The sequence below is a fragment of the Thermobia domestica genome, chromosome 8 (assembly GCF_964235325.1).
Source record: "Thermobia domestica chromosome 8, izTheDome1.hap1.1, whole genome shotgun sequence".
NCBI lineage: Eukaryota > Metazoa > Arthropoda > Insecta > Zygentoma > Lepismatidae > Thermobia > Thermobia domestica.
Genome location: NC_137461.1, coordinates 24711463 through 24725965, shown reverse-complemented (window position 1 = coordinate 24725965; position 14503 = coordinate 24711463). Strand labels below are relative to the sequence as shown.

The 14503-nt window shown below is 35.8% G+C and overlaps 1 protein-coding gene across 4 annotated transcripts in view; it reads right to left on the bottom strand.

The window, feature by feature from the left end:
- Positions 1-1227: 1227 nt before the first annotated feature.
- The window catches only part of LOC145692799 (uncharacterized), a 32776-nt gene continuing 19500 nt past the window's right edge, over positions 1228-14503 (bottom strand). For all 4 annotated transcript variants that reach the window (XM_081768281.1, XM_081768279.1, XM_081768280.1 and 1 more), the window contains 4 exons: positions 12126-12261; positions 9403-9545; positions 5567-5827; positions 1228-3435 (listed from right to left, as the gene is read on the bottom strand). In XM_081768281.1, the coding sequence (XP_081624407.1) occupies positions 3384-3435; positions 5567-5827; positions 9403-9545; positions 12126-12261 (592 nt within the window). In that variant the 3' untranslated portion in view covers positions 1228-3383. The remainder of the gene's footprint in view (positions 3436-5566; positions 5828-9402; positions 9546-12125; positions 12262-14503) is intronic.

The window sequence follows — 14503 nt, the reverse complement described above, 5'->3', positions numbered from 1 at the left end:
GCCTGTAATACTGTACGAGGCATGTCAGCGAAAACGAAAAATAAGACATACAAAAATGTACTAGACGCAAGGAAAGTTACACTGGATACCTTGGTACAGAGGAAGCTGTTTCTCCGCATAAGTAGCACTATTGTCTAAACATTTGCTTAAACATGCAACAAAGTCTTGAAGCCCAGAATCAAAAATCAGGCGCATGCATCTGGAAGCACGTTGAAGACTTCCTCTCTGATGTCACATGCATGGCCTCATTTAGGATTTCTGCGCCCATAGGCACTTTTGCGTTTGGCGCTCCCCACCAACAAATTCTTCACCACCTCTTCCGTTCTTCTCCACTCATTCGTCACCAAATTAATTAAAGGGCATGGGGATCTACCTGTATCATCATTGCGTAGATTTGGAGCGTTTCTATGGTAATGTAGAAGAACGTTTGTTCTTTCTTGTATTCATTACAGCATAGATTCGTAATGGACAGCTCTTCTATCATACCTTAAGAGATAATTGCTTCATTCTGCTCTTAGTTTTTCAAAATATTTAATTTTTCGCCCTTAAAAGAATTGCGCTCTAGGTACGGACAGTGGGCCTAATGAGAAATGCGGCGTGCTCTCTGTTTCAATGCGATTGCGAAGGTTGTCAGTGACCACTAACTGCCTCCCGGTCCTTCTGCGAAGGCATGGCATCACTTCGCTACATTTTGCCGATTCATTACGTTTCTGTGTACAGACACTATTTCTCAAAAGATCTCCGACCAACGCTTGTCTTATATCTCAAAAAAACTTATCACGTTGTCCAGTTCACACCTGGTGAATTCGATACTGCCTCTGGTAATTCCAACGCATGCTCTGCCACAAGACTCAGGGCAGCACTGACGAATCACTTCCATCCTCGTCGTGGATCAAGCTTACTTCCAGTGTTGCCAACTTTTGTACACATTTTTCCCTCCAACGTTCAAACGTTTGCATCTCTACTTTTCTGACAAATCTCTTAGAATTATTGTAATTTAATTATTTTAACTTACTTTACAATAAAACCAGTATAAGATATTCTCTGATGTCTAATTTGAAAGTCTGGCACTAGAAGGCTTAAAAAGAAAGAAAACATACGATCTCAATAAAATCGTCAGTTACATCACAATACATGCCAAAAATTTATTGCATATACGATCCGAAACCTCAGTTTTGCAATAACTATGGGAAACTTTTAAATAAATCTGAAATAATAACACGTGTCTTAGCTGTAACATCTTTATTTATTTTATTTTTTTATATAATATTAAATAGAAATGGTATGTGAAAAAGAAAAAAAAAAACAATGTCGAAAAATGCAAACATGAAAAAACTTTACTCGGAATATTCACAAGTACATGTACAAAAAAAGAAAAAAAATCAACTTATCCATCACAAGCAAATACTCTGAGGTTCACGCATGATTGGAGGACATAATGCTTTGAATAAAGCATACGCCTCCCTGACCCACTCTTTGTATACTATACTACTATGCCTACCACATTGTATAACAATGCGCCCGTTAGTACAGAATAGATGCAAATGCTTCATTTCTAAACACTACAGTAAACCAAACGATTTCTTTGTGATGCCTTCAACTATCAAAGCTTTTAAATAACCAACACTGCACACGTTATCGTCTTTATTTAATCATTGGAGAGAAGGTACTTCTCATTCTACCGAAAAAATAAAAATTTTAGATCCAATATTTCTTTTAATTTTGAATATTAACCTTTTCTGTGGATATGTCTGTCAATAAAGCGTACCGGCTACATATGATCTCCATATACCAAATGTAGCAACGCTTCGAAGTGTTATCCAATTGTTCAAGTAATGGGTAATTATTCATTTCTTGAATTAGAATAACTATAAAGCTACTTATCTAAGTAATTAAATTTAAATTTCAGAAGACAGTATTACAAATTAGCAATATGGTGTCTTGCAGAATAAGTTAGCAAGTGCTCCCTGTTATTGGTGAGGAGTGAATTCTCTCATTCACACTAATTTTGATAGGATAAGAGTCACGAAACAAGTAGAGGTTATGCTTAATCCAGCTGATGCAAATTCCATAAGAAATAAACTTTTGATCGAGTTCGATTTCAGAGCAGATTTCAAATCAATGCCGTCAAACACATTACTAGATAGCTTTTCGGATACAATGTAAGGACTTCTAAGCAAAACCTGTTGACCTACAGTATTATGTAAAACATATAATCAAGTTATACTGGAACTAAGTACTACAAATATATCAAACACTTCAAGTAAATACTTAGACACCAAAATTTGACAAAAACAAGGCTAGCATAGGATAATTAGCTCTGACACGGCGTCGTCATCCTGCTATAAAAGTGACTTTTCTTATTCTGGACTTAGTGCTACTTAAATATTTCACAAATTCCTGAAATGTTATATGCAATACCCAAAATATATTACTATGATTATTAATGAAATAAATTTATTTACATAGATAAATGATCAAATTTTCCACAGGAAAAGTTAATTTTCAGAAAATTATATATTCAAACCAATATTTTATAACCAAATTATGTTTCTTTTTTCAAAAAAAATGTAACAGTGTTTTTTTTTCGCTGTGCACTACTTAATTTAAATACAGTTTTCTTAAAAAGAAAATTGTGAAAATGTATATTTGCATCTTTCCTTAAGTAGGGTAAATCTTTTAAAAATTTGCATAACAAAATTTGATGCAAATGCTTGTTAATACGTAGATTTACACTGGATGATTATGATTAAATCATCCCAAGCAACCGCATGAAACAAACAAACAAACAAACGAAAAGAAATAAGTTTTATTTCTTTCAATCCTTGCACACAAAGATTCACGACAAAATGAGAAAACACCTTTCATTGTTACTGCCATTGATATATACATATACATACATATTTTTTGTTTACTTTCAAGAAAAACGGATAAAGAAAACTGAACAAATTTATACACTTGCTCAAACCACATCATCACCATTATTATGGATTCTCTAAGAACCATTAATGCATGTAATAATTAGTTACCTACCAGTATAAACATTCGTGTTTACAAGTAAACAACCGATTTTTTTTCAATATCGCTCTCTCTACATACGTTAAGAAACATCAACTTCACACCCTAACACTCAAGCAACGACTAAATAACTGAAAATCAATGAAAGAAAAAATGAATATGCAATGTGAGGAAAAAATAGAATTAAAAAACATTCTCAATATATATATATTTATATATAATATTATGCATGTATTAATGAGGGGAAAATGTTGTGAAGATGAAACCCTCTCATTCCACTACGAAACCAGACACAAGATCACTGCTCACACTACAATCAAACCAATGAATCGACATCCACACAACACACCATCGGCGAAACGACATCAGCACTCCATATCTTCGTCCGAAACAACAGATCTGGGATTCGGCACCAACCTGCAATATACGAGAAATCACATATTTAAAAAAAACGCAAAGCTTCGCTTCAAACAATGTATTATTTTATTAGAATTATATTATAATAATACTAAAACTTTCAATACAAAACTCACGTAAGCTTAGAGGTGGGCAAACACCATGTGCGTTAGAGTGGGTCGAAAACGGCACTTCCTTGTCGAAATTGAAACAGATGTACATAGTAATTGTGCAAAATTTGGCTCAAATCAGACATTTTGAGATGTCACTGGTGCCACATTTTGGTACTCATATAAAACTAGGCATTTTTACGCTTTGCAAAGGAATTTGTTTCCTATTTTCGTTACACGAAGAGTTACAACTATACGCAATACACTAAGTTCAGGCATTGCTTCTGGTTATAACTTTTCCTTTAACCAAAATATGCAACAAATGCACTTGAAAAGCGTTAAAATGCCTTACTTTGCATGGAGGCCGAAATATGGCGCCAGTGGCACCTCTAGATGTCCAATTTGACCCAAATTTTACACATTTATACGTATACGTTACATTTCTATACTCAACTTTTCCGCACTAAGCTTTTTCAACTTTGAGAGAAAAAAAAGTTTGAAAGTGTCATTTTCGACCCATTCTGAGTGCTTGGGTTTTCTCGGGGTTGTCCCGTTTCTTCCAACTTTCATCATTCTACCATTATTATTATTATTATCATCACCGTCTCCCTTAGCCTCGGTTCATAATCGTGGAACGTTAAACTCAAAAACTCGTTTATTGGCTTTTTATTCTATCACCTTGACGAAAAAAATGTCGGAGTAAAAATGTTTAAACTCAGTGCCACTAGAACTCAATGACCTACGTAGATTTTGTACAAAATCGAATTAATTTACTACTTTTCGACCTGGGACTTAATTCTCAAGGATAAAAGAAACCAAAATAATAGTATGCTTTACTTCTATCCAGAAGCAGCTTTTCTTTTTTCGAAACTTCGAAACATGACAAAAAAATATGATTATATGGAAGCCACAACAAAGTACCGTTATGATTCTCATGAATCACGTGAACTGTGACCACGTAAGCGACAAATACTCTCTACGAGCGTAATAAAATCATCAGCAAGTGGTACATGAAACGTAAACTTAGTAGTAAAGTGTTTCGAACAGTGAGTTTGTTAAATAGGTACAGATCATACGGCTGGCATAAGAAAGACATATGGACGACACTACACGTGACTGTATCATCGGAAGACTAGAAATGGGGTAAAGTCAATCAACTGTGGATGATCGTAGTGTGATTTCGCAACTATGGACAAAATTCCAGGTGGATGGAAACACTGGAAGGTATACGATGCAGGTTCTCTAGGCAACACAACCAGCGAAAGAACAACTATCTGGCATTAAATGAGCGACGGCGTCCAATCAGGACCACATCAGTACTAACTCGAGCAGCTTTTGAGATCCGAGAAACTATGAATGGACAGCTATATATCCAAGGCGATCTGCTAAAGTCATTCCACTTTATCACAATACCGATAAAACAGCGTTAATAGTGTCTAGTTTACCGTGAGGGCCCAAGAACAATGGGGTAAGGTACTCTTCTTCACTGGTAAGTCCCAATTCAGTCTACAGAATTATTATAATGTCTGTACATTTGGCAACCATTGTAGAGTAATACCCGAACAAGAGGATAACATGTGTTTAGAGAGGCCACCACACTCCACAGACCTTAATCCAATTATTAAACATTCCTCGGACGCTCTGGACGTCAGATAGCAATCCATAATCCACCACCACGGACTTTGAATGACCTCCGACGGTTCTTGTTCAAAACTGGGATGCGTAACTCAGGAGCTGCTGGATGGCCTCATTTAACAGTACAGGAACACGCTGTGCAACATGTATAGCCGTTCGGGATAATCATACCGAACCTGAAATGTTTCTGGTGAGGATGAATTTCCATTTGGTAGGTACATTACAATCAAAATTTGCTGTTTCCGCAATTTGACCTTTAGTGTGATCCTTGGGTATATCTCCCACCGTCCCAATCCATAAATCAGATAAGTCTCCTGTCTCCATTCATACATCACTACCCCACGGTATACCTCAACTTCAAGAGAAATGTATTAATCAAATACATGATTTTAATTTAATATTCATACCTTGACATGACAAGAGAATTGAGATCCACTGTGGAGTAATTGTTATTGTCGACTGCCGCTGCGGCTGTTACGGCCGTTGGTTCTGGCAGTATCTGCTTCTCAACCACCTTCTGAGTGAAAGACTGGCTGCTTGTACTAGCACCGTTCCCTTCTTCCATCTCGTTCATCTGCTCGTCCACTTGTTGAGGGGCAGGTTTCAGGGCGTCGTTTAATACTCCAGCAGGGGGCTGCCACAATACTAATGCCATTGATGGCTTTTTCCTGAAAGTAATACCCAAACAATAACATTTAATAATTCAAATTACTAACACATAAACACACATCTTGACTCATATACTGATCAATAAAAACACTTAGTTTCATTCATAGCGTTCAGGGGCAAGTTGTCAAGCTGTTAGTGTAACTTCCCTTTCACCTAGTGAAAGAGCATTCTTCAAGATTAATTCAATAGTGGCCCCAAACCGATCATCTTTGGTACTATTCATAATCTCAGTAATGTTGTTTATTAGGATTTCATATATATTAATGGAAGAGAAAACAACTGATTTTTTTATACACACAAGATCCTCTGTAGATGTTAATTCTATAGTATACAAAGAGTGGAAAAGTGACTGACTCGAAACCGGGACCTTCGGCATACTGTTATACAATTCACATCTACAGAGTGTGTAAAAAAATCGGTTGTTTCCTCTTTCATTAATATATATGAAATTGCAACCGTCATAAAAGTTCCGTATATGGACACAGACTGTCCAAGCACAGCAGTGATCAGTGGTACAGCCCACGTGGACAGCACTGACTCGATAGTGAGTGGCTGTTCTAAGAAGCGGACTGGGTGGCGAAGTGGTTAACGCATCGGGTGCCGAGTCCCGGACCAGTCGGTCAACTTTTCACTTTGTGTGTTATACTAAATGTAGAATTTTTTCATAAGATCTTGTTCAAGAAAGTTAAACATCGTACACCCCCCTCCCCCTGCACTGTAAACCACTATTTAAAGAAATCATTTTAAGCTAAAATTCGTAACAACTATACCTCTTGCCAGAAGTTTCCAAACTATCAAAATAATCCTTACATATGCTAAAATAATAGTGTCCCAGCCACTGAAAGAAAAGTTGAATACAATTCATCTAAATACACACTTCCTAAAATTTCTGCAGCTTAGATTTAACTAGTGTGCATGGTGACAGTTTAAAAAACATTTGATACCAAAACCATTACAGAAATATAAATTCTTATTCGTGTGATAGTGGGCTGATAATTGTTGCACATTAAGTGTTAAAGTGAATAAAGTTAAAGATGTCTAGTACAGTCCGGGAATTAGGGGTTCATTTTCTTCACATGATAAGCAGGCAATGACGATATTATAGGAGTTCCAGTCTGTAAAAAGCACAATGGTTGCGAACATGACACGAGCGCAGGGGCGCTCCCAAGGGGCTTTCGATGTTTAACCCTTTTAAGAACTTGGGTTTTGGGGGTATTTTTTTAGACTTTCAGTCAAGCGGCTACTGCATCGTCACTATCTATCCTAGGATCATGGTTCATACCTCATTCTCTTCAGAATGGAGCAGGCTTTCAAATGGTATCACATGCAAATGTCATACCAGGAAAGGGAAAAATTGAGAGGAAAGCGGTAATTTCCTTTTTTTTTTTTTTTTTTTTTTTTTTTTTTTTTTTTTTTTTTTTTTTTTTTTCTCCACACTTTGGACCTCTGGAACGGCCCTGTGTAAACGTAGATCTGATAAATACTACTTGGTATATTGAATGTATATCCCAAATTTCAAGCTTCTATCTTGAATAGCAAGGAAAGACCCTAATCTCAAGTAAAAAATTTCCCGAGACATCCATATTCATCCTAGAATCATGGTTCGCCCATCATTCTCTTCAGAAGAGAACAGCCTTTCAAAGGGTACCATTCACATGTCCCCATGGTGTATCTGAGGCGGGAAAATCGCAAAGAAAAGGAATTTTTGGTTAAATATCTCTATTTTTAAACTTTCTGCCCCTCTGGACCCCTCTGTTTTAAAGCATAGATCTGAAAAAATCTGATAAATACTACTCAGTGGAATGAATGCTGGTGAAAAATTTCATCTTCTAGGTGCAAAAGTAAGCCCGCAAAAAAATAATCAAAATAGTCCTAACAAAAGAAAATATATTTTTTTCTTATGATGTCATGATGATGTTATGATGTCATCACCTCCTATGTCTCGACGCAGAAAGACATGAAACAATATGTAACGTGTTCTACAATGCTTCTAGACTTGAAAAAACAAAAACCGGACAAAAAAGCTCAAATAGAGTTATAATGCAAAGTTCCAGAAAACACCCATATGGTGCAAATTGTACCATAAGATCTTAAAAGCGATAATAACACTCTCTTGAGCAAGGTATTACGAAAAAAAAAATTAAGTTTACTATAACACAAAGAGTGAAAAATTTGCCGACTGGACCGGGACTCGGTATACGGTGCCGATGCTTTAACCACTACGCTACCCAGTCCGCTTCCCAGAGCAGCCACTCATTCTTCCGAATTGTACCACAGACCCTGCTGCGCTTGGACAATCTTGTGCCCATATACCAAACACCTTATGACGGTTTTAATTTTATAGACATTAATGAAAGAGAAAACAACCGTTATCATCATTATTATTTTTTATACGCATTAGATCCTCTGTAGATGCTAATTCTAAAACGGTATGCGGGGTAGCGTAATAGTTAACTCATCAGCACGGTATGCCGTAAGTGCCGGTCCAGTTGGTCACTTTTTCATTCTGTGCAGAATCCAGGGGAAAAAAGGGGGAGGGGGGTCCACCGGGTCCAGATCCCTCCAGCCCCTTAAAAAAAAAAAAAAAAACTCAATATACATTTGTACATATTCTCAATAAAACTATATTTGTTTAACACGGAAATGAATGATATAGCATGAAAATTTGATCTTACACTTTATCTGTACTCTTTCTCTCATATAAACAATCTAGTTCTTTTATTTAATTTTTTTCTGAAAATATAGGAAGTATTTTACAATTACTTATCGTAGGGTGTCTACTAAAATTCCAAAATGAAATTTCGTGACCTTTTCTACACCAAACCATAAAATTTCCTAACATTTTCAAGAGCAAATTTGGGTGCGAATTAGGTGGAATTTTCATCCATGCGATAGAAATGTACTTTGCTTGCAATTTGGTAGCGTCTAAAGCCGACCATAGACATTTTTGATGGTGAATTTTGACGTTTTATAGAACGAAATTTTCCAATCTGTACTTACATTTGTACAGTTAAAAAAAAATCGTGACCCAAAAGCTAAATTTCCTGACTTTCATGAGAGTTTTCTGATTTCGTGAAATTCGTGATAGACACCCTGTATCGTCTTTTCGGGGAGCCGCCCCCCCCCCCCAAAAAAATGCGTGAACCCTTCCCAACAAAAATTTCTGAGGACACACCTGCTCCAGTGCAAGTCCAAATATTCACAAACTAAAAGAAGTGGATCAGAGGTGCAAAGGTAAGCTTGTAATTTTATAATTAACATTCACCCATAGCATTTATCAGTAAATGTATCCCCAAACTTTTAATTAAGTTTATATACTTTAAATTTTACACCTCCATCTTAAACGAACCCTTACATTCAGCAATTTCACAATTAAAAAATAAAGGGAACTTTTGATATAGAAATGACTCCTTGGTGTACAATTGCATACGTATTTTCAGGTTTTATAGTGCACATCAACCTAGGCCCCAAAATATCTTAACATTCATGCAAGATTCACTCTAAATAAAATCAGAACTAAAACTCATACCATGCGATATAACTCAGAAAAGTGACTGAAAAAGAAAATACGTACAGTTTGCCAAGTAAAGCTTCCGGAATAATGGGTTCATTCTTCAGGTACTTCATTTCATCACAAAGCACAAGTCGCTTTGCTCGATCACTTTCTACAATCTCCTTCACCAAGGCACTCACTTTGTCGGACAGTGAACCGGAAACCTGTGAACACAAATTTAAGAAAAAAATAAAATAAATAAATAATTAACAATGTATTAACTGTTCAATGGAAGGCAACGTACAATAGTGACGGGCCTTATGAAGAAATTTTGCATAAAGCGCTTTCATTTAAAATTTAAACTTATTTTCAATACTCAATTCCTAGATAACATATACACTATATCATTTATCTATTGATTCAGTTAGTTAAAAATACAGAAGACTGAACTCGTTTAAAATAGCCTACTTGTAAGGTAGCTTTTATGAGCACCTCCTCGTTCGTGTTAGTTTTTCATTGTTCAAGGACTAAAGTAGAATTATATGAATTCACGTGGGAAAGTCATACTTTGATTGCTAGCTATTAGCTGCAAAGTGTGGTTAGATGTTCCGAGTCATGGAAATGGAACGAGAATAATAATATGCCATGATCTGTGATGAATCTAAAAATAATCTGTCTGAAGGACAACGTGTGTAAAGATTATACTCAGTATCTAGAGATGTCGGCATCATTCTTTAGGCCAATTATCTGTCTTTAGCTTGTTCAGAAATTAACAGTAAGGTGTAGTTCGCTACATGAACAAAAATCTTTGTAAGAATTGAGTGTCCTTAAGTCTATCTGGATTCGAAAGAACTCGTCTATCAACCACTTAATGATGATAATCACAGTTTCACAGCTATTTCTGAAACTGAGTAACAACTGATAGCCTATTCCTCGATTTCACACGACAAAATCTCAAGCACTCGATTCAGTCTGAAAGTCCTGATTTTAAGCTACAAATGCTAAATTTATTGTATTGAAGTGTATATTTACAGTGTACAAACATTTTACACTGTCAGACTAGATAATGTACTTCATTTTTCTTCTTTCTTTCCTAATGTAATTGTGGATATTAGCCATCGCAGAAGATACTTGTAGTATCGGAAATTACGAACAACATCGAACCGCTATTATCTCCTTTTAGTTCGTAAAAACTAGGAATGAGTGTATATGCCTTTACGTCAACAAGAGCATGGGTTAGTAACATAATTCATCACCGGTCACTTAAAGGACAATACTGATGGAATAATAATAATAAATAATAATAAAAGAGTAAGTGCGTTATTTTATTCAAAACTACAGATAGGTAAAAGCTATTAAGTTAAAGGATAGATGACTTCTGATACGATCATGGTACACGTTAAACTTACCTTCTGAAGTTTTCCAAGGTCTCAACATTTTTTTTTTTTTTTTTTTTTTTTTTTTTAATACTGCTGCAGTAATTTTAGTTGTCAAGGGAAAATATTAATTCATTTCTTTGTCTTTACGTAGTTTATCAGTGGCGTGGCTATATAGTACAAAACCTAGCTTAAAAACAGGAATTGAACCATTGTAATATGTTCTATTTTATCTCACTGGGAATCAAACCCAGGACCTCGTGTATCAAAAGCACCCGTGCGAGCCTATCCAAGATGGTTTTAAGGGGAAAATAAGTTACTGAACATTATCCTACCGACCAAATCTTGAAATGAAATTTCTCGTTTCATTTAATTAATTAATTTACTTATTTATTTTATGACCTCAGCATTTCATAAACGCATGCAGGCACATGGGGTTTAGAAATAAATGTAGAGAAAACTAAATACCTACATGGAAGTTCGTCGGGATCGTAATACTGCAAATTATATGTGCATTAAAATATTAAATAATTCTTTCGACAAAGTGGATAGTTTCAAATATCCAGGATCAATATTAACAGACCGAAAGCGTATTCACAAATAAATTAAATGTCGATTTAAAGCAGGGAATTCGTGTTATTATTCAGTTCAAAATCTTTTGTAGTCACGATTTCCGTTGAGTAATTTGAAGCTTAAAATAGATAAAACGATAATCATGCCTGTTGTCCTGTATGGTTGCGAAACATGATCGCTTACTGTGAGGAAGAACATAGACAAAATATTTGAGAACAAGATTCTGACACGAAATTCGGAGCCAAGAGGAATGAGAATTGGGAATGGTGAAAACTTTGTAACGAGGAACTACATAATTAAACCGTTTACCAAACGTTGTTAGGGTCATCAAGTCTAGAAGGCTCAGGTGAGCAGGTCATGTAGCCACAATGAAAGTAGGAACGCTTTCGAAGTCTGTACTGGAAGTTAAATAGGAAAACGACCATTAGGAAGACCTAAGCGCAGATGGGAGGACAATAGGATGGATCTCGCAGAAATAGGAATACGAAGTAGGAACTGGATTCAGTTGACTAAGGATAGAAGTCAGTGGAGAGTTTTTGTGAATGCAGAATTGAACCTCCGGGTTCCATAGGCCATAGTGAGAGTGAGTGAATTTAGTAATATCCAACAAAAGTGAATTATTACGGGATTATGATGGTAAAAGGAAACTGTACAACGTGAAATCCAAGGAACAATCTTGTCTTCAATAAATTCAGACCAAGGACCCTTCGCACAATACGAAAGTTCTCTACACAGTCCCTTATAAACTTACCGACGGATAATAATGGAACGATTACAAAACAAAACAAAACAAAAAAAATCAATATAGCCTATATGGCACAGAACTATAGTTCATAATATCCCTCTGGACCTTACCTTCATATCTTCTGACATTTCTTGTACATCCACGGTTCCCTGAGGCTCTTGGTGCGATGTATAATCTTGACTAATGTGAAGCTGACTCAAATGAGCGGCCATCTTTTCCTCCGTTATGTGCTGCTTTGCAACTGGTCTAAAACAATAATATAGAATAAACAAACTGACATCTTGACTCGTAACAGATACAATCAATACAAAGAAAAAAGTGAACGAAGAAATGATTAACAGGGTATTTTATTCTAGCGTTTACGAGCTTTTAGCAAAAAATGAGAAAATTGTCTTTGAGGTTAATCTTACTACGAATCTCAAGCTACGCTGACGTATATAATGATCGGAACGTTTTCAACGTAATTATAAAACGAATACTTCCAACACTATTCTAGGCGCAAAGCTGAAATTAGATAGAAATTAAGCAAATTACCTTACAACAAATCAAACGAGAAAGAAAAATCGAGAATAGGAAATCATGTGATACACACTGAATAAGCGGTTACATAGGATCAATGGACACACAAGAATAATATTAGTTCGAATACATGCACGAAAATGTCACGAGTTTGAAACTTTATTCTGCCCTACGATTTAGTCCCAAATGTAAGTTATTTCTTTCTTAACTGCACAATATGAATTCTGATGAAATCTGCTGACTTTCGGGTCAGACAAAAGCTACAAATTGGAAATCTGAGGAGCAGGAAAATGTGTAATTGGTAGGAGATCGATCCCAGGTCTTCAGCATATAGTGCCTATGATCAGATTTATTCACCAGCCCAGTCGCACACTTCTACTCCAAATTTAATGTTACCTACATCTTCAGAACTGACGTCAAAAATAATGACTGTGTTCTCTCTCCATAGATATTTATATATGTTAAATATCTATTGCCTTGAGCTTTCTACTATATGTACTGGTCTCTGGTACTAACTTGTAAAGAATGAATTAGCACTTGTCTCGGAACATTGGAAGTTTTAGTATCAGAACTTGGGTCTATAATGTCGACAGAATCTTTTCGTATTTCCCTCCGTATCTTCTCGATTTTCATGCATAAATCTCTGAATGGTTACGAAAGTATTCGACCCAAAAGTCTATTATGGCAAAGAAGAAATAAACCCAGATATTGAAACATTGTTAGAAACATGCAGAAGACCCCAAATACATAACAATCCTTTAATGAAGTCTAAGATTTCCGCATATTTATTTTATGAAAGAAAAAATGCAGTTTACAGATTCACACATCAGCAGATAAAAAGCCATGCAATGCTCTTAACTTAAAGGCACAATTTATTTGTAGCATCTTAACATCTGTCATCAAATTGTCACACAATTCAAGGGCAAAGGAAGGAAAGGATCATTTCATCAAATAACCAAGACACGGAACAATACATACATTCTAGACAGATGTATTAACAACTCGAAAGTTCTTCTAACATCTTACATAAGAACGGTTTCTGAATAACGTATGGATGACACGAAGTTCCCAACTGAATACGTTCATAAATACATGCCAACATCCATAAGGAGCGAACCACGTACATAAATAAATAAGAACAAGAAAATCGAATAAAAATAATTCGACCCGGAAATGTGACAGCAGTCTGTCAAAGCAACGGTTTCGCACCAAAAAAAAAAAAAAGTATGCAATATGAATGCATCTGTTGGGACCACAACTACGGTCATTCATAAATGGGCTATTGTATGTTCATTGGATGAAAATATTAAGTGAGAAAAATAAACAAAACGATAACGACAAAACAGATTCCCTTTTTCTGAGGAATAATTACTTGGCTTTTATGTACAAGTGAAAGCAAAATACAAAAATGTAAAAGTACAAGCCTTGACGTTACAGCTAAAGCACTGTATTGTGTGATAAACTACGTACATCGGACATTATCTAACATTCAAGCAGCTTCCTAATTGCTCACGATACAGGCGAACAACGAAACTTTTGTGGGCCAACCAAGAATTGAACCGAAGCTCTGTGGGACCCCTAACCGTAGTTATTCAGATTGTGTGGAGCTTTATGACCTTTAATCCACCCTCCCCTTCTCCTTGCGTGAAGGACTGAGGTTTGTAAATCTACTCTAGCTAGCTTGCTCAGAGGTCTGTGGAGATCTTTCCCTAGACTACTCGTGCATTCTTTACCCAGTATTAGTATGCTCAGAGGTCTGTGGAAATCCTTCCCTAGACTACTCGTGCATTCTTTACCCAGAATTAGTAAACTATTTATATTAGAGTGATTTTGTATTACATCATTCGTACTAAGGAGATTTTATAATAAAATTGGGTAGTAAAAAAATAAATAAATAAATATCCCGTGTATAATTTAGCTCTACCTATACCTGTATAAGCAAAACCTTACAATATACAAGTTTCAGTAC